Source organism: Epinephelus moara, chromosome 2 (assembly GCF_006386435.1).
Source record: "Epinephelus moara isolate mb chromosome 2, YSFRI_EMoa_1.0, whole genome shotgun sequence".
NCBI lineage: Eukaryota > Metazoa > Chordata > Actinopteri > Perciformes > Serranidae > Epinephelus > Epinephelus moara.
This window is the reverse complement of record NC_065507.1, coordinates 5,644,458-5,671,937: the sequence shown is the minus strand read 5'-3', so window position 1 is coordinate 5,671,937 and position 27,480 is coordinate 5,644,458. Positions and strand designations below refer to the sequence as shown.

Genomic DNA, 27,480 nt, shown 5'->3' with positions numbered 1-27,480 from the left:
GCCTCCAGCCACAGCTACTGCACTAAGGCATAAAAAAGTCGACTTAAAACGGCCCACTTTATTCATTTTTCCCACTTATGGCAGGACTATCATACAGTTTGTAGATTTGCAACAGGTAAGAACTACGCAGGCAGAACTAGTGTGTTCTCATAAAGACGTGATGACATCACATCACCCCAGTCCTGGCTTCTCCCCACTGGCTTCCTGTGCATTTTAGAATTGATTTAAAGATTTCACTGATCACTTTTAAAGCTCACGTGGGTCTGGCCCCATGCTAAATAACAGGAACGTCGATATCATATGAGCATGTTGGCAACCTAAGATCCTCAGATGGGGCCCTTCTGGTTGTTCCAAAGTCAAGGCTTAAATATAAAGGTGACCGTTCTCTTGCCATCAGGGCCCTTCCATTTAAGAGCGACCTTCCTGAGGAGATAAGGCTCGCAGGATCGATGACTTCTTAAAATCCGTTTTTATAGACTTGCTTTCATGCGATGTTATCTTTTTATTTCGTTTTATTTACGTTTTAGTTATTTTATTTTGTTGTTTTATTGCTTTTGGTCATTTTATTCATATTCATTTTTACTCACATTTTGTGTCCTGCCTGTTGCATTTTTTTTGTCCTCCTGTTTTAACTTTATCTGAACTAGTTTTGTCTGGCCTATGTTTGGTAGGACTGTTTGGCTTTCTGTTGTTATATTGCTTGCCTGCTTTTGCTTTGCTCGTCAAAGCCCTTTGTAAACTTTGTTTTTAATTGTGCTATATAAATAAAGTTATTATTATTTCATTTCTACAGCAAAAGGATATAGTTATATCACACTAGATACAAGTCAAGAAACGTTAGACAGTTATAGGGTTGCAACAGTATGACATTTTCACGGTACGTTAACTGACCCAGGTCTCATGATATCACAGTATTACAAAATGTATAATATTATCAGTCAGAACAACACCTAAAGGAGTGAATGGAAGGGATATTGTTGGTTGTACAAATACCTATAATCAAAACAACTTGAAACCATTTTGAAACCATTTTGTTAATAGGATGGTTTGATAATCTTCAACTTTGTATCATGGTATACTACCTGGAAACCTATCGCTGCAACCCCAGACAATTACAAAAGGGTTTGGGGCAATATGTACACATGTTCTAATGTGTCAGTTAATTGAGATAGGTGTAAATGACTTTTCCCCAAATTGAGAATAGATTAAAACATGCAAGTTACCTGTATCAGAATATGAGGAACAGTAATTTACAGGCAAACTCTAATTGTGCATGTTATGGTTAGACTAACAGGTGTACAGAAGTTCATATACAGTATATAAATGTATGTAAACAGTGGGAATTAGTGAGCAGTGTGTGAGTTGTGCTGTACATGAAGCTAGATGTGACACTTCCTGTTTCTTACTGTACAGTACCGTGAGATGCGCAGTGCATTCTGGGGATACAAATAGAGCGCAGAAAGGACAGCGGGGAGCACAAAGGAATGAAAACAGCACCTCGGAAACTTTCAACCTCAGCCCGCTGTGATGTGAATTCATGTGAGCGCTAATTAAACTGTGACTTTCGGTGGCTGGCAGGCTGACAACTGCCGGAGAGGCGCAGGGAATGTGAGTGGACGGAGTGAAGCGGCAGGGCGCACCGCTGTCTCCGACGCTGCTTTTTGTCAGCTGAGCTGTTCGCATCCCGAGGCCCAGCCGACATCACGGGCCGCATCCCACAAGGTAAAGCCCCTTCTTACAGTCTGACGGATAACGGTGTCCGCCATGTGTGTACTTTAATACGGCTACACTGTTTTATAAGTGGTGTTAAAGGCAAGGGAACCAGCTAACAGTGATGTGTTGAGTCGGCTAGCGCTAGCTTCGTAGCTAACGGTGCTAATGTGCTGCGTCGACGTATCCAGGGTTATCCATGGTCAAACCGGAAATTAGGCTGACTCGGCTTCAAAATAAAGCGAGTAAATTGAATTGGAATTATTCTCTACTTAACTTTCATCAATTTCTGTTTAATTTAAGTTAAGGTAAACGTAGGGCATAATGTCACCTCAATGTATCAGCACAAGTGTGTTGAATAACATCAGCTAAAAGGCAATTCAGTGTGGGCTTGTCTTTTATCTTGAAAGTTAAAACCGGATGTACTTTTAATCTCCCGTTTGACTTCACGTATCAGCGTGACTCTTTTAGCTAGTGTTTGCTGAGCTGTGATTGTTGTTGCAAACATGTTTGTTCAGCATCTTTTTCACCAGACACTTAACCCCCCATGCCTTGTATACATACAGGCTGTCTGCCGTCTGTTTCCACGCTGTCCACCAGCCGTGGCAGCCTGTCTGAGCCCCAGCGCCCTGTGGCCACTGTCCTACGTGATGTAAACAGAGTAAAAGTACCATGTTGATGGCTACGCCTCCTCTGCTCCATCGCCATCATGGTATTTTGTAGTGAACTGGGATAGTGTGTAACTGTTGCTTCTGACTCTTAGTTACACAATCATTGATCAATCTGTTGATCTGTGAGTATATAAAACTATTTATAAGTAAGAACAAGTGGCCCAGTGATGTCTTCATATAGTTTATTTTGTCTGACTCAAAGAAGAAAACAAAGGTGCTCAGTTTAATGAAGTGAAACAAACAAAAACTGAAATGATCCAGTCATCACATACAAGAAGCTAAATAAAATGTTCTTTTTTCCTCATGAATGTCATTATCAAAAAAGTCATTTGATCAATTCAGGCTATTTATTTATTACAGTATAGTATCAAGATACTTTGCTGGGCATTATTCTATCAAAACATGGTCGCCATGTATTGATTTTTAGTACAAGTTCAACTTTTGCTAGCCTACTAGTCTAATAGAAATAATTTAATTTTCAGTCCACTAGATACATTTTGCTGTAATAAAAGTGATTTAAGTGAGATGAACAAACTGAAAACTTATCTCAGATATACACAACGTTTTGCTTTGGGGCATAATTTGCAGTTCATAAAAATATATGTTAATGCAATACTCAGCATATTGCATGGCATTTAAAATCGCAGTAATATTGTGTCGTGACTTAAATATCCTGATAATAGAAAATGTTATCGTGGGGCCTGTGATAATTTCCACCCCTTATGTACGTTTAAGCCACCACATGGTCTTTAAGATTTGAGATTGTCTTTAATGAGGAGAAAGAGATAAAGCAAAATGTATTTGTTTTAATTTTTTTAAAGCAAAGTTTTCAGCATGATTGTACAGGGTTCCCACGGTCATGGAAAACCTGGAAAAGTCATTGAATTTCCCAGTAACATTTGCCAGGCCTGATGAAAAGTCATGGAAAAGTTTTAAGATTTTGTCCAGGAAAATGTGTGGGAACCCTGTATATATATAGTTAGATATTTTTAAGCCACCAGATGGTCTGTAATATTTAAGATATTCTTTAACCGGGAATGAGGAGAAAAAGATGACGCAAAATGTATGTGTTTTTACTTTTTTAAAGCAAAGTTTTCAGCATGATTGTACAGGGTTCCCAGGGTCATGGCACACTAGGAATTTCACATTTCCAGGTGTGGAAAATCATTGAAAGTTTTGGAAAAGTCAGCAAATTTTGTTGTTTGTGTAATGACATTGTCGCGGTAATCTTTAATGAATAACCTTCAATGTAATGTAACAAAAGGTAAATTTATTTTCTGTAGCTGTCGATGTAACGTTGCTCTAATATGCTTCTGTTTAATGTTTTAAAATCCTGTATGGTTTATCATTTGTTTTCCCCTGCCTTCAGTTTCTCCCTATCAAATATGCCTGCTTGTTGAAATTCTGTTTGAGCAGAGTTTAAGTCTGATATATTTGAAAAACTCCAGGCAAGTGGGTCAAGAAAAAAAAGATTATTATGGGTCCCTGAAAAGTCGTGGAAAAGTTTGGAAATTTGTCCATGAAAATGTCTGGAAACCCTGATGTAAAATACTCGTGTATGTATGAATGTGTCCTCTCTTAAAGATGTAATTCATGCCAGACGTGTTATTTTTTTATAAAAATCAGGTCGTTTTGTTTATTATGCATCATTGCTCTCTCAAGTTCATGTACTCTAAATTCCTCTTTGTCAGGAAGAACTTAATGGAGATCATGTAGCTGAATAACTGTCCGACAGGAGACATTTCAGCCTTTAGAAAACCCCAGGGTGGAATCTAAGCTCTTTTCTCTCAGCCCTGTTTGCTGGTGCAGACTAGGCACTCTCCTGTTGCACCTCCGCAGCCCTGGTCTATAATTCACTTTGCCTTTACTGGGCCAACATAGCCCAAGAGTATTTTCCTGTGGTCTGTGTGTGTGTGTGTGTGTGTAAAGGGGAGTGCGCTCTCCCTGCGAGAGCCCCTTTACTTGAGCTTTTGTTTGATGGAAAATCTCATGCCTCAGAGAATCCACATGTCTCGCAGACAGCTGCTGAGCATCCTGTAGTGCACTGGCCTCCACATGGGTCTGGCTCGCATCGCTGCGCATCTGCTTTGATTGTTGTTACATAACTTGGCATTTTGTCCTTCGTGCTCCCTACCCAGCTTTCACCCCCCCTTACCTTGCCTTCCCCTCGAAGAGGACCTTAGTATTTTTCTCTACCTACACCCACTGCCTTCCACAATGCACTTGCCTTATGTGATCCTGTCCCTACCGTGGGACTGGTGTTTTGCAGAGTGCTATTTGACATTTTATTTGTCTTCTTAGTTTTCTAATGGAGTGGTTCAGTGAGAGTCCACTCTCACATCTGTTATTTCACACCTGATTCTTTAACTGCTGAGGCTGGATTTTGTTTAGTTAATCATTAGACACATTAACATTGCTTTATACAAACACTAATGATGTGAAGGATTTGACACATAAGAATAACGATCTTTACGTTTTCTTTTCCTACCAGAAATTGATCTTTGACTCCTGAGATACAGTTCATGTGGTTTAGATTTTGCAAAACTGAAAGTGCTTTGTTTTTTTCCCATCTCTCTGCAGGACCTATTTCCTGTACACAGTCATAAAGTGACTCCAACATGGGGGTCAAAACCTTCACCCACAGCTCGACCTCCCACAGCCAGGAGATGCTGGAGAAGCTCAACGCTTTGCGCAACGAGGGTCACTTATGTGATGTCACCATTCGGGTCCAAGACAAGCTCTTCCTGGCCCACAAAGTGGTCCTGGCCTGCTGCAGTGAATTCTTCCGCTCCAAACTGGTGGGCCGGCCAGAGGAGGAGGACAAGTTTGTGTTGGATCTTCATCACGTGACCGTCAGTGGCTTCGCTCCCCTGTTGGAATATGCTTACACGTCCACCCTCTCAATCAGCACGGAGAATATCATCGACGTTCTGGCTGCTGCGAGTTACATGCAGATGTTTGCTGTTGCTAGCACATGTTCAGAGTTCATGAAGTCTAGTATTCTGTGGGGCCCGGGTAACAACAGCAACAATAACAATATATCGGCAGACAAACCGCATGAATCAGCACCAGAGAGCGCCTCATCAAACTGTGCCCTGACGCCGTTGGATGGCAGCGTGTCACCTGTTTCGTCTGACTGCAGCGTGATGGAGAGAAACGTTCCTATATGCCGCGAATCGCGACGGAAACGCAAAAGCTTTGTGACAATGGCATCGCCGGAGAGTCCGCTCAAATGCACTACACAGATGGTCACCACCTCCCCTCAGATCCCCAACCCATCCCCTTCTTTCTCAGACAGCACAGCCCAGCCCGTGGAGTCCTCCCTGGCCTTCCCATGGACTTTCCCGTTCGGTATCGACAGGAGGTTCCACTCAGACAAATCAAAGCTCCCGGAGAGCCCTCGTTGTTTAGAGCAGGGCACCCCGGGGACCTCGGAGGTGGTAGTCGGCCGGCGGCTCAGTGACTTCCTAACGTGTGAGAGCTCTAAAGCGGTGTCGTCGCCAGTGCCGGCAGAGGAAGAAGATGTGAGGGTGAAGGTGGAGCGTCTCAGTGATGAGGAGGTCCAAGAGGCGTCCTCGCAGCCGGTCAGTGCCTCCCAGAGCTCACTGAGTGACCAGCAGACGGTGCCAGGGAGTGAACAGGTCCAGGAGGAGCTCCTCATCAGTCCACAGTCCTCCTCTATAGGTGGGACTAGACTCCTTTTATATTTCTTTCCATTTAAATGATCCAAAGCATTTCAAATTGACCGCTTAACTTAAAAAACTATTGAGGACTCTATAAGTTGTTTGTCAAAAAAAAATAATTGAAAAAAAACAAACAGCTGCAGGCAGACTATTCACTCAGCTTATGGAGTTTTAGCATTAGCTTACTAGCTCCAGCTGATGAAATGTGTAACAATCGTTATTTCTGCCACCAAATTCATGTCTGCTCCTTAGACATGAGACCAGCATGTCTTTGTGAAATCAAGGACTCTGTATAAAAGAATGACGAAGAATTTTGATGATAAATGTGCCACCTTTGTAAACTACACTTCTGTCGTGAGAGAGGTAGTTACTAGGGGGAAAGGGACATCTTAAGTAGTTCCATGGATGAAGTTCAATCACACATCAGTGTTACTGTATCTATCACTGTTATGACAGAGGTTGCGTCCTGACCCAGTTAGCGCTGTGTTGCTTTGTAAAACGTGCCTCCCTCAGACCTTTTAATGAAAAGAAAAATTAAAACACATGCATTTTTTTCCATCACGGTTAAATTGCACAGTGAGTTTGAATCTAGCGGCGTCCATCCTTAAAGCTGTTTTCAGCCCCCAAAGACCTGCAGGCCACCCCCATCCACCATGCTGTAGACTTTAGTCTGTCGTCAGGTGTTCAGCAGACAGCCACACATTAGTAATTTTCTTTCTTCCTCTCTCCAGGGTCGATGGATGAAGGAGTGTCTGAGGGCTTGCCGTCAATGCAGAGCACCTCTAACACTGGAGGCCACGCGGAAGACGATGAAAGGTATCGTGGTCTGTTACAACTTGCAGCGAGGCACGTTGTAAGCAGTAAAGAATATTTAGACGTAAACCTCATAACTGTGTGTCTGAGCCACACCTGTTTAGATCATAAATTTTGATGTCATGTTGAAATGTCAGAGACATGATGAACTATAATATGAAGAATGCAGGTTGCTGGAAGCCTCTAGCCACAAACATGAGTGATAGATTTTATGTGGAAGGTAACGTGGCATTTAACGGGAAATCCATGAACATCAACCAATCTGACGCACATCACCATCATTACCAACTTCACAGTGTTAAACAAGTGTTATAAAACATCTTACAGCTTTCTCTGTAATGTCGGGCCTTTCCCAAACTGCCCCCTGCACCCTCTCCTGATCCACTTTCACTCCGTTCACGCAGGGTCCGCCACATTGAGTGCCGTCCCAAACCAACTAGTGAGGAGTGGAAGTGAGTTACAAAACCCTCCAACAGCGAGTCTGCACTGATGTTGTCTTACTGACCATGTGCAACGCTGTATTGAGTTCGTCATGTAAGACCCTCCGTACAAATAAAGTTCATCGACTACCCTTACAAACGTAACCTGCTCAAACTACCTATTGTCATGCAGACAATTAAATATGAGTGCTACAAATACATCTGAAGAACATAGAATTGGATTAAGCTGTGTTTTTCTGCATGGTTACGAAAAGTTACGACAGTTCCTCTTTCCGCCCCAGAGAGGGAAGTTTGTCCCAAAGCTTGCTGCTGTGTTTATGCTCTACACCTATCCTCTCAGCTGTGTCAGAGTGACACTCAAAGACAGAGTGGGAGTGAGTTTTAGAAAGGCCCGCAGTGGTCACTTGACATAATTTATAGTGAACCCTTTGGCCCCTTAAACCTCTCTAGCTATGGCCTCTAAGCATGCAAGGAGATTACCCTTGTAGAGTTAGTTTCTTGACATGTCAAAGTAAATGTTTTTATGATTTCGGGTTGTTCGTCCATCTGTATCCGTCTCATTCTCATGAACGTGATATCTCCAGAAGGCCTTGAAAGAGGTTTCTCAAATCTGGCACAAACATCCACTTGGACTCAAGAATGAACCGAGTCTATGTCCTCTTACTGCTGTCTTTGGTGTGTCTCCTCTTGAGGGCAGGCTAACTAAATACCAAGCTGATTTTGGTGCATTTGATGCCCTCATAGCCAAATGGCGCATATTGCTACAGTTGAAGAGCCCTGACCCCCCCTGGCACAACTTCTTGGTTAAAGGATTTAATGTCTTTTCTCCACCTAGAAAAAATCACGTACACGGTCAGAGGATCTGTGAAAAGATTCCACAAAACTTGTGACCCCTCTCTCCTATATTAACTCTCTAACTCAAATAGACAACTAGGACATTCGGGAAGGTGGGTGGGAGGGTGATTTCGGGTTGATTGGTGCGTAATGTGATGTTTGTTTCTACTTTTGTTCATGGGATAGAAAATTCACACTCTAAAATATATCACACTTCTGTTTTGCAATGAGTATCTGCACAGAATTTGGTGTTCAAAGGTCATTGTGACATCATAATGCTCCATATAATACATTTTTTCTGGCCGTTATTCACGAGGTCAGACGTCAGACACTGAATTGGTGATCCTGATCTTGGGTGTCCACCTAGGAACTGTGCTGCAGGGGGGAAGATGTGTGTGAAGCCACCATGTTTTCACAGACATGGATGTAAACTGTAAAAGCAACTTGACTGGTGTGCAGAGGTGGTATTTCTAGTTCTTTCAGTATAACAGTGACTTAAAAATCATAGTGGTCCCGTTTCTCCTAAAAACATATGCAAGTAGACAAGCAGATTAATCTTGGAGAGTTATTATCTTGTCATGAGAATAAACATTTTTAAGTATTTAAGTTGTATGTGCTCTTAGTTAATGTTGAAAAATGAATCTGTCCCTGTATGAATATCACTCTGATGTTTCCTCTCTTTGTGTTTCAGGTTAGAAGGTATTCAGTATCCATACCACCTCTATATCAGCCCCTCAGCCAGGCCTGGCACCAATGGCCCCGACAGGCCCTTCCAGTGTCCAACCTGCGGAGTCAGATTCACACGCATTCAAAACCTGAAGCAGCACATGCTGATACACTCCGGTACGTGGAAACTTCAAACTGAATCAAGCTTTGAGAAATTACCTTGGGCAACTTCAGAGTGTGACATCATCTTGTTTAATTTATGTTAGAAACACTAGATCACAAGCCGTGTCTAAACAAGTATTCATTCACCCACATTCAGCCGCCCCGGGACATTTTCACATTTTATTGTATTACGACATTGATAAATATAGTTGATGTAATCACCTTATTTGACCCAGATCAATAGAAAGACAGACAAATGTCAGAGATGTTAATACATTTGGCCAATACCGGACATTTTGCAGATTCTAAGAACAAACGGACGATAAAAAGATGTTTAGATGAGTACTTTAATTTAGCATTTAGCATTTCACTCCTTTAACTGACTCAAAATGGAGTTTAAATGTCCTGACACACCAAGCCGACAATTGGCCATCAGTCAATGTTGGGCCGTTGGTGAGCATCTGTCGCCCTAGCTGGTGCAGTGTGTCCCGCACTGTTACCCCTTGTTGGCCTCTGTCTGCGTTTTTTTGCCCAATTCAGCATGTTTAATGGGCGTCAGGACCGCCGGTGAATGAAATCACTCTGATTGGCAGTTCAGCTCAGTGCACGAGAAGAGAAACGGAAGTGAGGAAGGTAAACAAAGAGCTAACATCAAGAGGGAGTGAGACCAAAACAAACTTGTTATACAAGATAAATTATTTTTCTTTAGTCACTGAGCTCTTTAGAAGAAACGTTTTGTGACATTTTGCGTTGTTGTTCACTGGCGCACGGTAAATATACTCTGTTCTTTCAGCACTGGATTGTATTGTTAAAGTGCTAACTGGCTAACTAGCATCAAGATGGTCTTTCAGTTTCCCTTTCTGAATGACAATTAGAGACGACCGCCGTCTGCCGGTGTGGAGAGTTATTTCCTCTCACACAGGCACAGAATGTACGTGCTGGTTGGTCGTCGGTCGTAGTCTTTGCGGTGTGTTCTTGTGCCACTTTTTGGTTGAGTCACGGCTACTTCAAGCGAGGCAGCAGGGGGCCTTCATTGCCACTAGTTCTCTGAAGTCAGTTTGGTGTGTCTGGGTCTTAAAAAAGAAAAGTCAAATACATTCCAGGCATTTTAACTTATCAAAACCCAGTACCATAATGCCACTTGTCCACTAACAGTCACATGGGAAATTTGGGTGTATTATGCCTTTTTAGACTAGTAGTTCTCAGCCCCACTCACGCTGACTCAATTGACATCACTTATTAGACTTCATACAGCTCTCTCTGGAGACACAGAAGGCTTCATACAACTTTTCTGCACATGTATCGGTACTCCCTAAACCTGTAACACTCTCTGTATGATATGTAACTTCAGAGTTTCTCTATGATGCATTATAGTAAAGGCTTTTTGGGCATTTGTATTTATTTGGATCAATTTGTCACATTAAGATTTACGTCTTTTTCAATGTCTCATAGGGAAGAAAAAAAACGCCAATTTACATCCACTGTGAGTCGATGTTCAAAAAAAGTAAACAATGTATCTTAGGGGGAGAAACCCATTCACAGGCTGTGCATCTTACGTATTAGGAAATTTCGAGGGAACTATTGAAAGCATGCCTATTATAAGATGTTTTGGATGTTCTGTCCTCAGTTATTTTTAGCTCATGAAGACACTGTACAAACTATCGTGCTGGCACTCTTCACTCATATTACAACACATCTTGCATTTCAAATATTTTGTTACATCATAAGTTAAGTGAAATTGGAAAACAGGTTTGGTAGCTCAGCAAATGTCCTGAGATTGAAAGGGTACTAAATCACAACCGCTGCTTCTCCACCGAGTTATATCTACAGAACATTAAACACACTGGTGTTTCTGGTGGTTTAAATCACCTGGTCTGTTTGTTTTGGAGAGGAAGAGACCTCTGTGGATAATTTGGCTGGTGATGAAAACCTCCTGAATGTATGGATCTTATGTTATTAGAGAAAAAAGGTGACCACACATCAGCATGTGTTGTTTTACATTTTCGAGGAACTGCAGTTTGAGCCCCAGATGTTGCTTCTCGGTGATGCTAATGCACAGATCAACTGAACTCAGTATTTTTCTTTTCTCCCCCCAGGCATTAAGCCTTTCCAGTGTGACCGCTGTGGGAAAAAGTTCACACGGGCCTACTCCCTAAAGATGCATCGGCTGAAGCACGAAGGTAAACGCTGTTTCCGGTGCCAGATTTGTAGCGCCACATTCACGTCCTTCGGTGAATATAAGCACCACATGAGGGTCTCCCGACACATAATCCGCAAGCCGCGGATTTACGAGTGCAAAACGTGCGGGGCCATGTTCACCAACTCTGGCAATTTAATTGTACACCTGAGGAGTCTGAACCATGAGGCATCCGAACTAGCAAACTACTTCCAGAGCAGGTGAGGAGTCTGGGGACGCTGACCCCCATCATTTACTCAGATCTCACCTGGATCAGACAATTCAGTTCAGATTCTAATACCTGAGGTTCATTTGATCGTTTTTCCTTTGATGACTTTGGTTGTGTAGAATTGTTTTGAGATGATTGCAATTGATTCGAATGCTCTGATCAAGTGTACCTGAAGTATTTGACTGCATTTATTGGGGAGTTTTAATTTCACTGATTTAAAGGAATAGTTTGACGTCTTCGGAAATAGGCTTATTCATTTTCTTCCCAAGAGTTAAATAAGAGGATAATACCACTCAGAGAGTGTTATCAGTCATCTCATGTGACTCTCAGGAAGAAAGTGAATAAGTGTTTCCCCCAAAATGTTGAATCATTCCTTTAACATTGCAAAGAGATGGTAAATACTATGAATTTCCATGAGATGTGAGGATGAAGTCAAGCACACAATATGAAATGAGTTAGGTTTTCTGAATACACTGCCCAGTTGGAAACAAAAACACCTTAGCTTTACCTTACCTTTAGTGTTGTTTAAATCACTCACTGTGTAGTCCTGCTCTTTGCTCATGAGGGAAACACCTTCACCTTTCAAACACTCTCAAACGTTGGACCTTACAATAGCTGCAAAACACAACTTAAATCATTTTTGTTTCAACCAAACGAGTGGGTTGTTTGTTTTTATCAGCAGCTTTGCCCGCACAGCCTCGTGAAAGTCAGAACACAGTGTCTTTATAAAGTGGAAGAGTGTTTTTATTTCCCAGACTTTTCCACTTCTTAATCAACTCAAGCCCTCACAGGTCGGCAGGACTCAAATGGGCCATTGACTCCTCAAGAGTTTTATAGTAGAAAGTCTACGCCTGAGATCATAACAGTGTGGAAAATTCTCTGGCAAACCAGTCAGACTCTTAACTGCCATCCTCAGTCTTCACATAAAAAGATATGTTAACTATGCTGTATTCTTTTTTCCGGGGAGTTGCTGATTTGCAGAACAGTATGTCACATTCAGCTGTCGTCTGTGCTTCGGAGGACAGTTACACTTGACCTTAACTATTTACTCTGGATACTGAGCTCTGTGTTCTGCTGTGTTTCATAGTCTGTACATTAGGGATGCACCGATATGGATTTTCTTTCAAGTGATCATGATAACCGATGTCTACCTGCTTCTCATGGCTTCTAACCGATAACTTCACATTTTTGTACTTTAAAGAGAAGTGTATAACCTGTAGTTCAAGTTCACCTGAGGGCAAGAAAGGCTACGATGTAGTGAGAAAATATTCCATAGCTCTGACCTAACCAAACCTGACTGACATCACTGGTGTGAACAAATACAGATAACAGTGGTGACTTTTCCATACCTGCCAATAATCAGGCCTACTCTCACTATGCCTGCACCCATATAACCCTACACTACAGATGAACATAATGAATACAAAGATGTGAAAGTAAAATGACTTTTAACCAGTAATAAATTTATAGTTAATGGTAAGACAGAGGGAGATTATGGAGCCTAGTGTTTAATTCTCTGTTTCTGTAAGGAGAGACCAGGGGTGTATCATACCATCTCGTTCACGATATTAATGGTGTAATTTTTTAACGTAATTTTTCTAACGTCATACTGTTACCCACGACAACAACAAACATGGCTGAATGTGTAATTATTATTACTCGTGGTGGTTCCAAAAAGAGGAGCAGCTTCAGTAGTGTGGAATAAACTGTGGCGTCCTGAATGTTTTATGAACAGCCTCAGACTTCTCAGACTCTTTTAGTGACTTGATTTTGTCATATAAGCTTCGGTAATGTAAACCTACGTGACGCTTGCAGCTCGATTAAAAAAACTCCATATATGTGACTGTGTGATAGTTGTGGTATCATAACAGCCTGTCACCGGTTACAGCGTGATGATTAGAAGAGAAATGGCAGAGCGTAAAGGTCCAGACACAGATACAGATAATTGCTAACTGTAGCATAACATGGCTAGCGGTTATTAATAAATTTAACAACAGAGTCGAGCCTTTTAAAATCTTGGTGTTGGATAGTATCCGCTGCTGCTAATTAGCTCGTGTTAACACTGGTCCTTCAGCGCTGTGTCTAACCTGTGTCAGGAGGTCAGAGATCAGACCCTCGGCGCAATCCTGTTGTCTTCCTCTGGAACCGTGAAAGACGTTCACACTGCGACATGTTTTGCCCTCCTGACATCATGCTGCAGTTGTTGTTCTTCTCTGTGTTTATTGGCAGCTCACAAACCAAGTTTAAAGGTACGTGCACCGCCACCCACCATGTCAGGTGTGTAGATGCTGCCCTTGTTAAAGCTCCAGTAGGCAACATTGTTTTGGTATAATTGAGTAAAAATTTTACAATATCCTCTAAGCATAATGTAAATCAAGTGGTCAAGGGAGGGATGGGGAGGGCTGCTGCACGGAGAGGGAGAGCCGAGCCTCGGGGATATATGTGCAGGGCCGCGAGGGAAGGATGGGGCGGGCTGCTGCGCGGTGAGGGAGAGCTGAGGGAGAAATAGAACCAAGTAGGATAAAATACTCCCGTGCTCGTCTGGTAGGAGGGGCTCAGGGCGGAGACGAACGACATAAGACTCAAAAATCAACCGTTTTCAGGCTTTCTACCTACTGCAGCTTTAAGTCAATGAAAGCAGTCTGGCTTCGTATTATCGGCGCTATTTACTGGCTATGATTTTAGTTATCGGAATAATGCATTAGTATGAAAATGTCCCCATATCAGCCAATAATTTATGGGACAGATATATATCGTGCATCCCTACTGTACATGTTAAGTTGCAGGACAGGGGACTCTGATACATACAGCCATGGTCACACTGTGCAGTCACACATTTTAAAGGACCTAGGAGTTAAACTGTAATTGTGTAGAGTATTGTCACATGAAGAGCAGGAGGGCCCGAGCCAGGCTGGGAATACATAAGCGTATATATTCAAAATTCATCTAAGAGTTAAGGCAACACTCATCTCAGTGTTAGTGGATGTTAGATGGTTGTTTATCCATGTGCGTTTCTCTAATTGGGTGTTATATGAGGCATTTGTATTGACACATAATCCTCTGGTCCACTAAACATGTTGGCAACATTTAATGGAAACAACCACCCTAACCCACTAATTACACTTAAGCCATCACAAAAAGTTGTTGCCAGTGCATCTTAGATTCCTCAGTTAGGCCTGTTGTGGCCATTTGCACTAATTGGTACCACCCAAGATGGCAGATTCTGGTTTGGTATTTTGAAAAATCTGTCTGTAGGTGATATTCAAACATGATAACCCTTCACTAGAGGCAGCTTAGTCTCAGGTATCAACCTTCAGTGACACCAGCTGTTAAACCAAAGAGTGACAAATTCTTTTTACTTTAATCAAACAAAACTTTTTGAATTAAATTTTATAAATTTTTGGCCTTAAAAGTCATTAAATTGTCTTAAATTTGAATTTGTGAGCCTTTAATTCCTGCAAATATTTATCTAATTTCATTTATCTTTATTTTGATTCAAGATCTCCACATTTCTGATGTTACAAATCTTTAAACCTACCACTGAATATAACACTGTATTTCTACCATCAGTCTTACATTTGGTTCAGTTATCTTGAAAATTTAAGTGTCTGATTCATTTAGACAGTCTGTAATATCCATTCTCCAGCACTCTGTTTAATGATCATCTTCTTTGCCATATTCCTCCGTCTCCCACTGATCCCTGCAGTTTATAACTTGCACCTTTCTGTGTACTTTAGTTTGTTGGTAAGGTCTAGCAGTCTGGAAGCGTGCAGGTCCACACACATTTGCAGACCATAAATTCCAGGATGTACATATTTATACTATTTTGTTATTAGAGCAAGATGGTGAACATTTATTTGTTGTATTGCACCATCATCTGCACAAAAGCATGCTTATAAATGCACGCTAATATGCTAATAAATGCGCACCATCTTGCTCTAATGAAATAGTATAAATATATATTTCTAGATATTTGGGCTCCTGACTGAAATGGATGAGAAATGTACTGCAATGTTTCCTTCATCATTTTGACCCTGATAAAGGGCTCAAGCCAAAACCTTTTGATCCTACGATGAAGTTGTTCTGTGTACTCTAAGTGTTGCTGGAGTTTTGAATTCTTTAAAAAAAATGTATTATTATCTTCCAGACAGTTGAATTGATAAACAAAAGACAATAACTAAGAGACACAAAACTCAACCAAACCAAAAGACATAACAGAAGAGATGGAGTTACGTTGTAGGGATGGAGAGGGGGGATCGGGATTGGGATTAGGAAGGAGTAGCAGTTTATTTAAATCCTGGTCTAGATTGAAATGATATGCTACACTTGATGTTACAGTCATTATTATTAACATTAATTCAATGAAATTAGTTTTGGTCCTTCAGATAAGCCATATTTTATTTGGAACAAAGTCTCCTTGTCTCGATGGTAACCCCAGATTTGCAAAAACTCTGGCAAGATTTCATGTTTCAAGCGATCACTTAAATCCTTTCTATTCAAACCCTAACCAAGTGCTTTTTGTACCTGTGCAAAATAAAAATTAAATTGTCTCACTAAATGTGGAAGATCTACATCTTAAACTGTGTTCAATATAATGTTCTCAGTGCCACTGTGCTCAACAAGGCAGCACGCGACAGAACAGGCAGCGTGCTGTCTGCCCCTCCTCTCCCCAAACCAAAACATTATACTACAGTAAGACACACTGGGAGGCAGCTATGCTAAGCTAGCTCACTGCAAGATGGTTAATAACGCCACTGCCAGACCAGAAACAGAAGATCTTCCGATAACCACGGGTCTGGCGTTTAGAGCCTCTTCGGTTTCACTGTTTGTTTCAGGCTGAGAGAGTGAAAGGTACATCAGTGACGTCTGTTTGACTTGTGTTTATATGATTGTGTCATTTAACGGAGATGTTTATTGACTTATTTATTAGATTAAAAGAACTCGGAGAGCTTGTGGCACGTAGCAAACTCACCGCTGACGCACGGTGGGCGCAAGAACCAACACTGATACTATGCGCTCTTAATTCAGTGGTGACGTAATATTTATATAGTAGGGAAGAGGTTATGTTAAGGACGACTCCGGTGCGTCACCGGGTATGCTGTTACGCCCACACAAAAAATCCTGGACACAGAAATGGTGAAAAACAGTTTAATGATGTGCTGCACAGTTTTCAGACTTTTCATGTTTTCAACAAGTAGTTTAAATGTTTAAAGGTTTGCAGCACAGGACACTAAACTATAACATGAGTATAAAGGTATCAAGCAGGGTTGAAACAATTAAAAATCTTTGTGGAGGGAGTTAAAGTTGTTTTCTGTGGCCTCTCAAATTAATCAAGGGCTGGAAAATGATTTAAATCTTTTTATTTATTTAGGCTGTTAATCTTACTTATGCACAGAGCATCAACAGAGTGGCTGAAGGAGGGAAGGAGCGAGAGACACTTTGTCCGCGTTATACACGTCTTGTATATGAAACGTCTGTCGCTGAATGTTTTAAACCGATCTGTCGCCTGCAAACAGGCGCTGACTCAGTGTCACACAATAGACTACAACCACCAGGAAGAAACTAGTAGTGCAGCGCTGTCGTGTACGTGTACTATTGCGGTAACTTCATTCATCTCACAGACTGATTTAGCGTAGCACATGCAACTTATAGACCGAAGTCACACTGTAGACAAATGAAGAGACAGATTAAACAGAGGAGCAGCTCTGTGTCTCTGAGTGTTGATGAAGAACTTGTGAGAGAGGAGAGATGCTCACTGGTATGTGTTGTGTAAGGCAACTTGACACTGAGTAGGTTTACATGGACAGTTTAATGCCCTTTTCATTTAGATTGAAAGTTCATTCCTATTAAAAGTGATCTTGTAAACACCTAATTCGGAATGAAAATGGCCAATGTGATTGAAAATTCAATCCGATATAAGGGGCTGGAATATTCCGTTTCTAATTCTGAATGAAAGAATTTCTCACACTTGTATACACTCATTCCTCTTTAAGTTCATTCCGGTCTTTCTGCGCATGCTCGTTTCCTTGCCCTTCTGACGCGGTGATGTATATAGCGCGTATAGCAACGGGCTGAGATAGAGCAGTCGGACTCATTGCACTCACCGGTTTCCATTCGCCACAGCACGGTCTTCTATCTCCCTTCTTTGACCTTCTACCTCCCTTCTCCTCCTCAACAGATGAAGCATTAGCAGAACAAGGTTGTTGCCGTACTGCTACTTCAAGAATATAAGCAAAACAAGCCCGAAAAAGGCTCTAAGAACGGCGTCGTCAAGCATCTTGTTATCCGGAGCGAGGACTACAATGTTTTCTTTCAGTAAACGTAAACACACAATTTCAGCCCCGCCCCCTATCCAATCAGAAACCTTCCCTGCCCCAAACCTTGCGCGGACCCGAATGAAGGCGATTAAACTGATCTCCTGTGTAAACCCTCATTCGGAATGAATATTTCCCATGTAAACTACCTGGAAAGACTTTAATTCCGAATGATTTTATTCCGATTTATTTAATTCCGAATGAGAAGCCATCATGTAACTGCACCCGCTATCTTGATATAAACGGTGTTGTCTAAATTTATATCTTGCTCTAAAATAGATCGATATATCATACATTTATCGTACATTATATCGCCCAGCCCTAGTCACTCTCCTACCATAAAATGAGACAAGAAAATTATGAAGCTGCTCACAAGAGTTTTGCAAGTCTTGGGTTGCCATCCAGCCATCACCATCTCCTTCTGTCTTCTCTGCTTCTCTGGTTAGAGTTAAAATTTAAACTGTCTGAACCCAGCTGTATCCCAACTCGGCCTAAGGTCTGTCAGTCCACTAAACATCATCACACTTGTTCTTATATTTTGAGGCATTCTGTTAAAAGACAGCCAAACAACGGGGACAACAATATAACTTACTTAGATAATGATTCCTGAAGACATTAAACATCACAGTTTGACAGTGTTTTTACTGATCAGGTTCTAGTTATCAGTTCTCTCTGATATAGAAATCTGTGTTTCTGTCTCATGTATGTTTGTGAAAATGTTTTAAATTGTCAACATGTGCAGTTTAAAGCAAACATGAGGTAGTAAACGACCGGACATTGAACTCCTCTCATTGTCTTCGTCACTGCAGTGATTTCCTCGTGCCCGACTACCTGAGCCAGGTACAGGAAGAGGAGGAGGCGCTGGGAGTCCAGTATGAGCTAGAGGAGTCCCAACATCACCCCGTCTACCCGGGCAGCACCTCCACCTCCACCACCACTGCAGCCTCGTCCTCCTCCTCAGTCCAGATGCCCGTCATCTCCCAGGTCTCCTCCTCTACCCAGAATTGCGAGAGTTCCTCCGGCTTCCTTTCACCCGAGCCCCTGGACCCCCTGGAAGCCCCAGCCTCCCTCAAGATGGACGCCGACGAGAGGGCCGCCATGACAGAGGAGACCAAGATGGACACAAGTGTAGGAGGCAGTTCCCCGGAGGTGTTTGAAGAAGAGCAGCAGCATGCCCAGGCCAAGGAGCTGGCTTCCATTACCATCGAGTGATTCAAGCCTTCTACTTGCCCATCATGTCTTATTTTGCAGTCATGTCATATGGGAATATGTGTTGAGACGCCCCAGCGGCTGTAAGGGACAACTCGGATGCGTGGACATGTTGAAACCTCATGTGAAGCCATCAAGACGCCAAGTTTTCTGAAGACTTCAGTTGCCTTGATGATGATTTTCCACATGCAACACAGATTGCACTTATTGATTTCTTGTTTTAGAACAAACCAAATCCAGCAAAGTAAATGATACGTTTCTTTGTTTTCTCTGAAATCATTTCCCCCGAAACTTGACTGAAGCAATCTCTCTGTTGGTGCCGTGAGATTTCAGTAGGTTCGCTCCAACACCAGGCCTGAGTTTCAAAGTGGTATTTTTCAAGTGAAGCTAGTGAACAGTATTTTTCAAGAGTCATTTTTAGGAAGGTTGTTATTTTTCCCATATGACGTGAACGCAGCACTATCTAAAGTCATTTCTGTCTTAGCCAATTTGAGGTCTGTTAAATCCAAGCCTTGCCCAACTTATGGAAAGTGCCTGAGAGTTCCCATTGTAACAAAGCAACGTGTAGAGGAAAAAGAGGTCTTGACTTTGCCAACAGTGACAAATCAAGTCTTTGCAAACTGAGCTAAATATAAAAAAAACAAACATTGTATTTCATTTGTAGTGATAATGCTAGTTTGTATGGGCAGAGACTGTGTTATTCCTTCAGTGCCGTCGCTATAGGCAAACTGTTAAATGTCAATATTATCTATATTGCAATAGCTTGTACTGTAGTTTTACTATTTGAATGCTGTGTATGTTGGGTGTTGTGAAATATGATATGTCTGGTGTGTGTATGTGCATTTCTTTTTATCTACATGAACACAGTACATTTCATTTTTTAAATGTTTAAAACTTGAAATTATATTGACAGAGTATTCCCTTAAGACGTTTGTGCAGTATATCATTTTTCTGACCTATTACAAGTGATTTTTTTTTTCTTCTAACTTTTTAAATGAACACTGTTGTTAAATCAAACCTCACATCTCCAAAAAAAACTAAACGCAAGGAGTTTAGTAAAACTTGGATCAGCACTGATGCAGCTTTGGTTTCAAAATCCAACCCAGTAGATCATAAAATAAGACGGAAATTTATGTGATACACACAAATTTGGAGCGCGGTGGTTTATTCAGGGTTCCCATGGTCATGGAAAACCGTTTCACAATCCTATGTTCAAGGCCTGGAAAAGTCGGAATTAGTACAAAAATCATTTAAGGTTTTGGAAAAAACTTTTGGAATTCAATTGTTTGTAATGAAATTAATTGTTACAGTAGACAGGTGGATATTCTCATTTATCCAGGTCATAGTTATCTCAAGGCAATTTAATTGAACGCAACTGGACTTAGTTTTGTCTTAGAAGACGTTTCACCTCTTCATCAGTTCATGCTTGTCTGACTAGGCTGAAACTAGTCTGACAAACTAGTGTGGAAGCACCCAGGTATTTAACCTCTGGGGAGGTCTTCACAAGGCCAATGATGTCATTGGTTCGTTAGTGCTCCAAAGGTGTGTCAACGACGGTCGTTGAAACTCCTGCTGCGACGGTGGTCGTTGACACACCATTGGAGCACTAACGAACCAATGACATCATTGGCCTTGTGAGACCTCCTCAGAGGTTAAACACCTGGGTTGTTTCCACACCAGTTTGTCAGACTAGTTCCAGCCTAGTGAGACAAACATGAACTGATGAAGAGGTGAAACGTCTTCTAAGACAAAACTAAGTCCAGTTGCGTTCGATTCAGTTGCCTTGAGATAACTGTTACAATAGGTTTCTGGGGATAACCTTCCACATTAAGTAATATAATGGTGAATTTATTATATGTAAGTTAGCCGTGGGCATGACGTAGCTCTCGTTTCAGCATCGGCATTGCGATGTGGAATAGTCACATCGAAGGACATGTAACGTCGAGTAAGGCAAATTAACTCAAACAACTTAACTGATGCTTTATACAAATTGAAAACTAACAAGGTCCTCATTCTCCATGACTCCAAACCTTCTGCTTTTAGACGTTACTTGTATATGTGACGTAGTGTGGTGGTGTTTGTCATGGGAAGTCCTTGAAAAGTCATGGAAAAGTCCTGAAATTGTGTCCATGAAAGCGTGTGTGAACCCTGAACATTCCCAAATGGGCTCTAAGATAATAATAATGTAGCATTTCATCCCAGTTGAACTTCGGCCTGTTTGTCAGACGGCTTTTATTTTCAGTTTTAACGTCTGTTTGTGTTCTGAGTATTAATATGTGACATGGCTTTCAATTTTTTCGGTCGTCCTGGTTTACCAACAGGTACACTGCTTATACTCTAGGATATTGCATGACTGTTGAAGTGATGTTTTCACTTAGGTACAACATGATTGTCTTTTGAAAGTTTCATCCTCGTGTGACTTTGTGAGTGAAAAACCACGACGATTACGTTCTAGGTGTGGATTAAACCACCAGCATTCTGTTTGTTTTTTTGTTTTTAAACCTAAGTTGTCACAAAGGGGGAAAACTACATTGTGAAAAATTCCCTGATGAAAATGTAAAAAAACAGTAACTACGTCTGCGGCCGGGGAAGCAGGAAGTGATGCAAACAGATAATGATGGCTGTCTGTGATGGCCGGTTTACAGTCAGAACAGATGGTATGTGATAATGTTGCTTTAAAAGCAATAGGAGCGTGCTCGTGAGTGAATGCAAATACTGTGAGTTGAATCATTGTAAATGATAAATATATTGCGTTAGGCGAGAGCTTATCGTTCACCTTAACTGAGAGCACGGTTTGGCAGTTGACGTTATTAATTTAATTTCTTTTTTATGGGTCAAACTTCCAACTCCTGTTACCTGTGTTGTGCCAACATGGTTGTAATTGTCTACTTGGACATTGTCGTGCCTGTATTTTAGAAGATAATGACACCCATGGTCGTAACCCATGAGTTGAATGCTACTGACTGTGACTGGGTTTGTTGTTTTTTGATTTCCTGTCGCCCCCTGAAAGTCGTACAAAGAGCCAACATTGAGGACTATCCCAGCAGGATGTAAGACCTCACATACAGGGTTGATTGTAAATGTAACGATGAATACTGTTGTGACGAGGGCGTCCCGATCATTGAAATTCACTGAGAGCTGTCTTAATAAGAGCTTCGTCACCCTGCGCCATCCTATCAGTCACTTTTTCAAAGTTGTGCCATCTGCCCTTTTTATCTGGGTACAAATCATGCTTTTTCCTACAGGACCAAATGTTCTCTATCTCATTGGGGATTTGCCATGGCAATCAGTAATTGCACATAATAAAAGAAAGAGATAATCATTCTAAGTGGTCCATGCTATTTAGCAAAGGGGTCCTGCTGTTTTCGCCCCTTAAAACACTGTATGATGTTGTGCATTTAAGAGGCTAGCCTTAGTAAACGGACCTATTAACTCTAGTTGCACAATATCACAAATTTTAAAAAAACGTTTTTCTATTCTCCATTTGTACGTCATGCTTTTCATCTGTTGTGTTTGGTGTCTGTATTCAAACGACTTTTTTATAATGAAATGCTGCTGTTTGTCGAAACGCAAAAGTGCCCAAAATATTTTTGTGAACCAATGGTGTGCAATAAATGGACAGGTGTTGTTTTAAAAAAAGATTTCATTTTGTCTTTGGAATGGTGAATTATATATATATATATATATATATTAAAAAAAACAAAAACAAGAAATAAAGAATGTATAATTTTGTTTTACTCAAATGTGACTGAAGGTGAATCAAATAGGCAAGGACCCCATTTGATCTGTGAAACAAGGAACAAAGCTTTGATATCAAACGACTGGTTCTATTCAGCTCCTTTCTGTTTGTTTTCGGAAGTTGCATGTTCATATCGTTCTGTGAAGTGGAGAGCATGTCTTCAGTTTCTGATGCATTCTGTCAAGGCCTTATTTGTCGATGACTCTTCATCCAGCGTAGCTTTGATCTGTTGTTCAGCATGCCCTCTTCTGTTCTGTACGTTCTCCCTTTTATGTGCAATGTTTTAAGATATCTTGATTATATACAGGACATGCCTTCTCAATGTACACTTGATGTTGTATATGTTTTCCAGTCCTTATGGTTTATTTAAAAGTAGGAAAATATAAGAAAAAAACACGGTAGCTCTTCATAATAGCATATATATTTTTGGTGACTTTTGTATTATGGTTGCTGTTTCATGGCATCTTTGGATATTCTTGTTAAATGTGAATAGAACAGCTTAGTTTGGGAGTTTGGGGGGCCTTGGTAGTCTTCACTTTGTGACTGTCTGCAGTGTGTGTACATATATAAATATACAGTATATACACTCATACTATGTTGCATATTCTTTATACTGTAGGCTACTTGATTACAACCTGCTTTGAGACAGATGTTGTATTTTGTGTCTTTGATACTGTATTTAAACTGTAGTTTGGAGAAACTGTACAAAAACATCCCAGATAGTAATGCAACCTGCACATTGTATAGGGAGAACTGACGTTTGTGGTGTTGAGTGTTTTAACTGGATCATATTCCACAGTTGGCTGTTCAAAACTGACAAGACCACTCTGTATTTTAGAGTTTATGGTTGTTCTGAATCTTTGCTAGTGTTCTGGCTTTGCAGTCCTGTTATTAAAGAGTCGTTTTTGTAAAAGTATAAAATGTAAATAAAAAAATTATGTCAGAATAAGTATAAAACCTGTCTGAAGCTGTTTTTTGTCACTGAAATATGAGTTAAGTTGAAGTACAAACACTCTGTGTTATCACAAAGCAAATGCTGTTTTTAAATGTGTACAAGTAAGTAAGTAAATCTTTATGTAGCACCTTTCACAGCTGGAAGTCACAAAGTGCTTCACAATAAAAATACAGTTAAATAAATAAAAATCAGCAAGTACAAACGGCAAAAGATACAGTGCAACAGAAAAAATAATCTATATACATTCTATATAATTATTCACAATTGTCCAAACGCCTGCCTAAAAAGGTATGCCTTTAATTGCACCTTAAACATATGGACAGAGGCTAAGGATCTCAGGTCCAAGGGCAGGGAGTTCCAAAGCTTTGGGGCCACGGATTGAAAAGCTCAGTCACCTTGAGTTTTCTGCCTCGTCTGAGGCACAACCAGGAGCCCCTGGTTAGAAGACCTCAGTGACCGGCTGGTGACATAAGGGTTGAGGAGCTTGCAAATGTAAGCGGGGGCTACTTTGTGTAGCGCTCTGTATGTCAGGACCAGGACCTTGAATTGGAATCTAAAGTGAACAGGAAGCCAGTGCAGGGATGCCAGGATGGGGGTGATATGGCAAGACTTATGTGACCGAGTGAACAACCTGGCAGCAGCATTTTGGACAAGTTGTAAACGGTCCAGAGATGTTTTACTGAGGCAGGTGAACAGTGAATTGCAATAGTCAAGCCGGGATGAGAGAGGCAAACAAGGAAAAAACTTTGAGTTGCTGCAATTTAATTATTCTATTAATATCCGCTCATTGAAGCAGCTTAGTGCTTTATTAAAGCCCCTACAAGGAACTTTCATTTTGAGTTGATTTTGGCGACCCTGTGGACAAAAGCAGTAGTGTTTTGCTGGAATGAAGCCTACATTTCCCATGAGCTCTAGCGCGTATTGTCGTAAAGACGCTTACCTGGCTCGCGCATGTGTTTGTTTTGGGGATGAATGAAACAGCAAGACAGGAAAACTTTGCCCCCGCTCCTATCGGGGATCCCAGCTCACCTCTGCCGCGCCCAAGCTCCACCTCTCCGGCGTAAGCGCCACTGCCGCCGGGGTAAACGCGGCAGTCCGCTGGTAAGGCTGAAGGCCTGTTTGGCGAGCACTTCCACGGCTTCTTGGACTGAGTATGGAGCGGTGCCTCGCCTCTTTATTTCTCTGCACTCGCTGGACCCTGTCGACGCCTGGCTGGTACCTGTCGTCGGCCCGGATGAGGTGTTCCAGCCCCGCGGCCCCTGCTCTCCTCGTCCCCGCTGGCGCAGGGTGAATCTGCGCAACCTGCTTCTGTGCTTTCACAGAACTTTTACCCGATGATTGCTGCTATTTTAACTCCCCGCGGACGTCGGGTCGAGGAGGAGGAGGAATAGCGACTATTTATCAGAGTCACTATAAATGTAAGCAGCTAGGTAAGATGACGTGTGCCGTCTGAGTGCCGTAAATCGCTTCGTCCTGGAAGCGACCTGGGGCGGACCCGGAGACAGTTTCCTAAAGGTATGGATATACACTATATAGAAATAGCTTATCTTCACACCGATGGTCTCATTTGCTGTTGTAGGTCACGCACAGACATCAGCAGAAACGAGAGACTTTTGCATATCCAGTTAAAAGTTCCTTGTAGCGGCTTTAAAAAAGAGCTGCTGGGCTACTTTTAACTCCTGCTAACAGGACTCTGTTACAGTTTTTCTATGTTGGTATATGACCGGGATTTGCCGTTTGGCTGTTTGATTCAAGACACTTTCTGTTGTGTTTCTCAAAGTCAAGGATCCCTCCTTAGTAGGATGCGTCCTTCCAGGGAAGGAGCCTGCAGAGGCAAGGCAAGAGTCCTCCCTATCATTCAGTGAACACACATTAGAACAGGCTAACGAGTGTCCCCAGGTGTGTGTCATTAACCCTCAGTGGACTGAGGAGGTTTCAGGGTAATGTTGTCTCTAATTTTGTACAGTTTGAACAAATGTAAGTAGTATTTTTTCAGGGAGAATATTTCTGGATTATACTTAAAAACAAACAAACAGGTAGGCTAATTAAACTTTGTGGCATTTAGCACTCCGTCCCTCCTGTAAATTATTAATTTAAACACTTTTATGTTTTATCTAAATCACGTTATTTTAAAAAAGCTCATTATTCTGCAGTGGACACATTGGATTGCGTAAATTGTGAGGTTACTGTCAGTATTGTTTTCATGCTTGTATGATAAATACTCCTGGAGATATTAATCCAAGTAAATGACATATTTATCTAAATCCTGCCAAACTCCGCTGGTGCAGTTTTTAATTAAGGAGGCCCCGCCTTCACTTCCAGCAAACTGTGTACAAAGAATTGTGGGTACTTTACACCTGCTGAGGATCCACACTTGCATCCTTCGAATTTCTCTGAATGAAGGACTCTGACCTCGGTGAAATTCGGAAGCATCCTTGAAATTCAGTCATTTAAGGATCCTTCCTTGACTTTGAGAAATACCCATTAACTGAAGCTTTGCATTAGTTCATGCAGGACACAGACATCATACGCCCCAGCTGTAATCAGCTGACAGCTAGCTAACTTACAGTGTGAGGGGCGTGGTCTTTCAAAAACTTTTGGAAGTCAGTTCTGGCCGTATCTTATACATGGCACCTTAAAGACTGATAAAGGATTTCAAGGGCATTCTGGCTGTCACGCTGTGATAACACTGTCAGCATCTTAGCCCCAGAAGCTACGTAATGTGGAACGATTTACATTTTAACATAATGAGGAAAGTTGCTGATTAACTTACCTCACAAGTTGCAAAAATCTTGATACTGAACGTATACGAAAAATATTCACTGACAATGTTTTTGTTTGTTTTCTGACAAAAATAGGCACTCTTGCAGTTCACTATCCACTTGTAGTGATTACAACATTATTGTTTTAACGTAATTATGAATCAATTTAGTAATACACAAATGTGATTTCTGGGAGACAGGATTGCCAGGACGTTCCTAGAATCCGTATATCTGACCATTCTCTGCTGGAGTTTGGCTCAACCTGCGCTCTCACAGATGTTCTGAGGATGTGTTCTGGCTCCTACAAGGAGTTAAAGTGCTCAAAACATCGTTGTTTTGCTTTCGAGCATTCAGTGTTTTAAAGTTCTGCACTCCATGCAGGCGCCGGCCCAAGGCACTCAGAGTACACAGTGTAGCAGGGAGTCACATCTTGATTGCTCCTCATCATTATTTCTCATCTTGGAGTGTTTGTCATCTTGGAAGGTCAACACTAATATTCATTTTGGTTTTGGCTCAGAGATGGTTGTCTTCCTTTTTAAGTCCCAAACACACGATGAGCAGTCTGATCTGCACTCATGCTCGGGTTGAATCCAGAGCTGCAGCAAAGCTTACCTTCAAAGAAAGCTACGTTGTGTTGTGTTGACAATGCCTCAGACGTCTATCTGCAATTCTATCCATGACAGACACAAGCTACAGCGTCATTCACATTCAGGCTGAAACCTAATAGACCTTTGATCATTGATTACTTTGATACTGGCGGAAAAGGTCAAGAATAAACCTCCACACTCACATTGTTGACATTGTCTCCACTGATCTGAGGTGTTCTGCTGCCAGGTCAGTCTTAGTCATTCATGTTAGTGACGCTGAAGGCGAATGTGAGTGACGAAGATGCTTGGAATTTTGAGGAGTCAGGAGTTTGTAATTTCTACATTCATGCACTGTGCTCCAGTGGACACTCTTCAGCACATCAGTGTGTCAAAGCAGCTCAGACAACACGTTCTTACTCTCAGTGCAGGCCGTGGCATAGGCAGTATAGGCGAATGCCAAGTGCGCCGTCATCCACAGGGGGCGCCACAAATGGGGGAGGGAAAAAAATCAAATGTTAATAATCAAAACT

At 41.5% G+C, this 27,480-nt stretch overlaps 1 protein-coding gene across 2 annotated transcripts; it reads left to right on the top strand.

Annotated features, from left to right (window-relative positions):
- Positions 1-561: 561 nt before the first annotated feature.
- Positions 562-20,360, top strand: zbtb44 (zinc finger and BTB domain containing 44). Of its 2 annotated transcripts, none has more exons than XM_050056890.1 (6): positions 562-1,722; positions 4,962-6,065; positions 6,796-6,880; positions 8,843-8,994; positions 11,076-11,376; positions 18,508-20,360. In XM_050056890.1, the coding sequence occupies exons 2-6, from the start codon at positions 5,000-5,002 to the stop codon at positions 18,908-18,910; spliced, it is 2,007 nt and encodes a 668-aa protein (XP_049912847.1). In that variant the 5' UTR covers positions 562-1,722; positions 4,962-4,999; the 3' UTR covers positions 18,911-20,360. The 2 variants fall into 2 exon arrangements, with proteins under 2 accessions (XP_049912847.1, XP_049912858.1); XM_050056901.1 differs by having other exon boundaries at positions 11,076-11,159; positions 18,508-18,675.
- Positions 20,361-27,480: the final 7,120 nt, after the last annotated feature.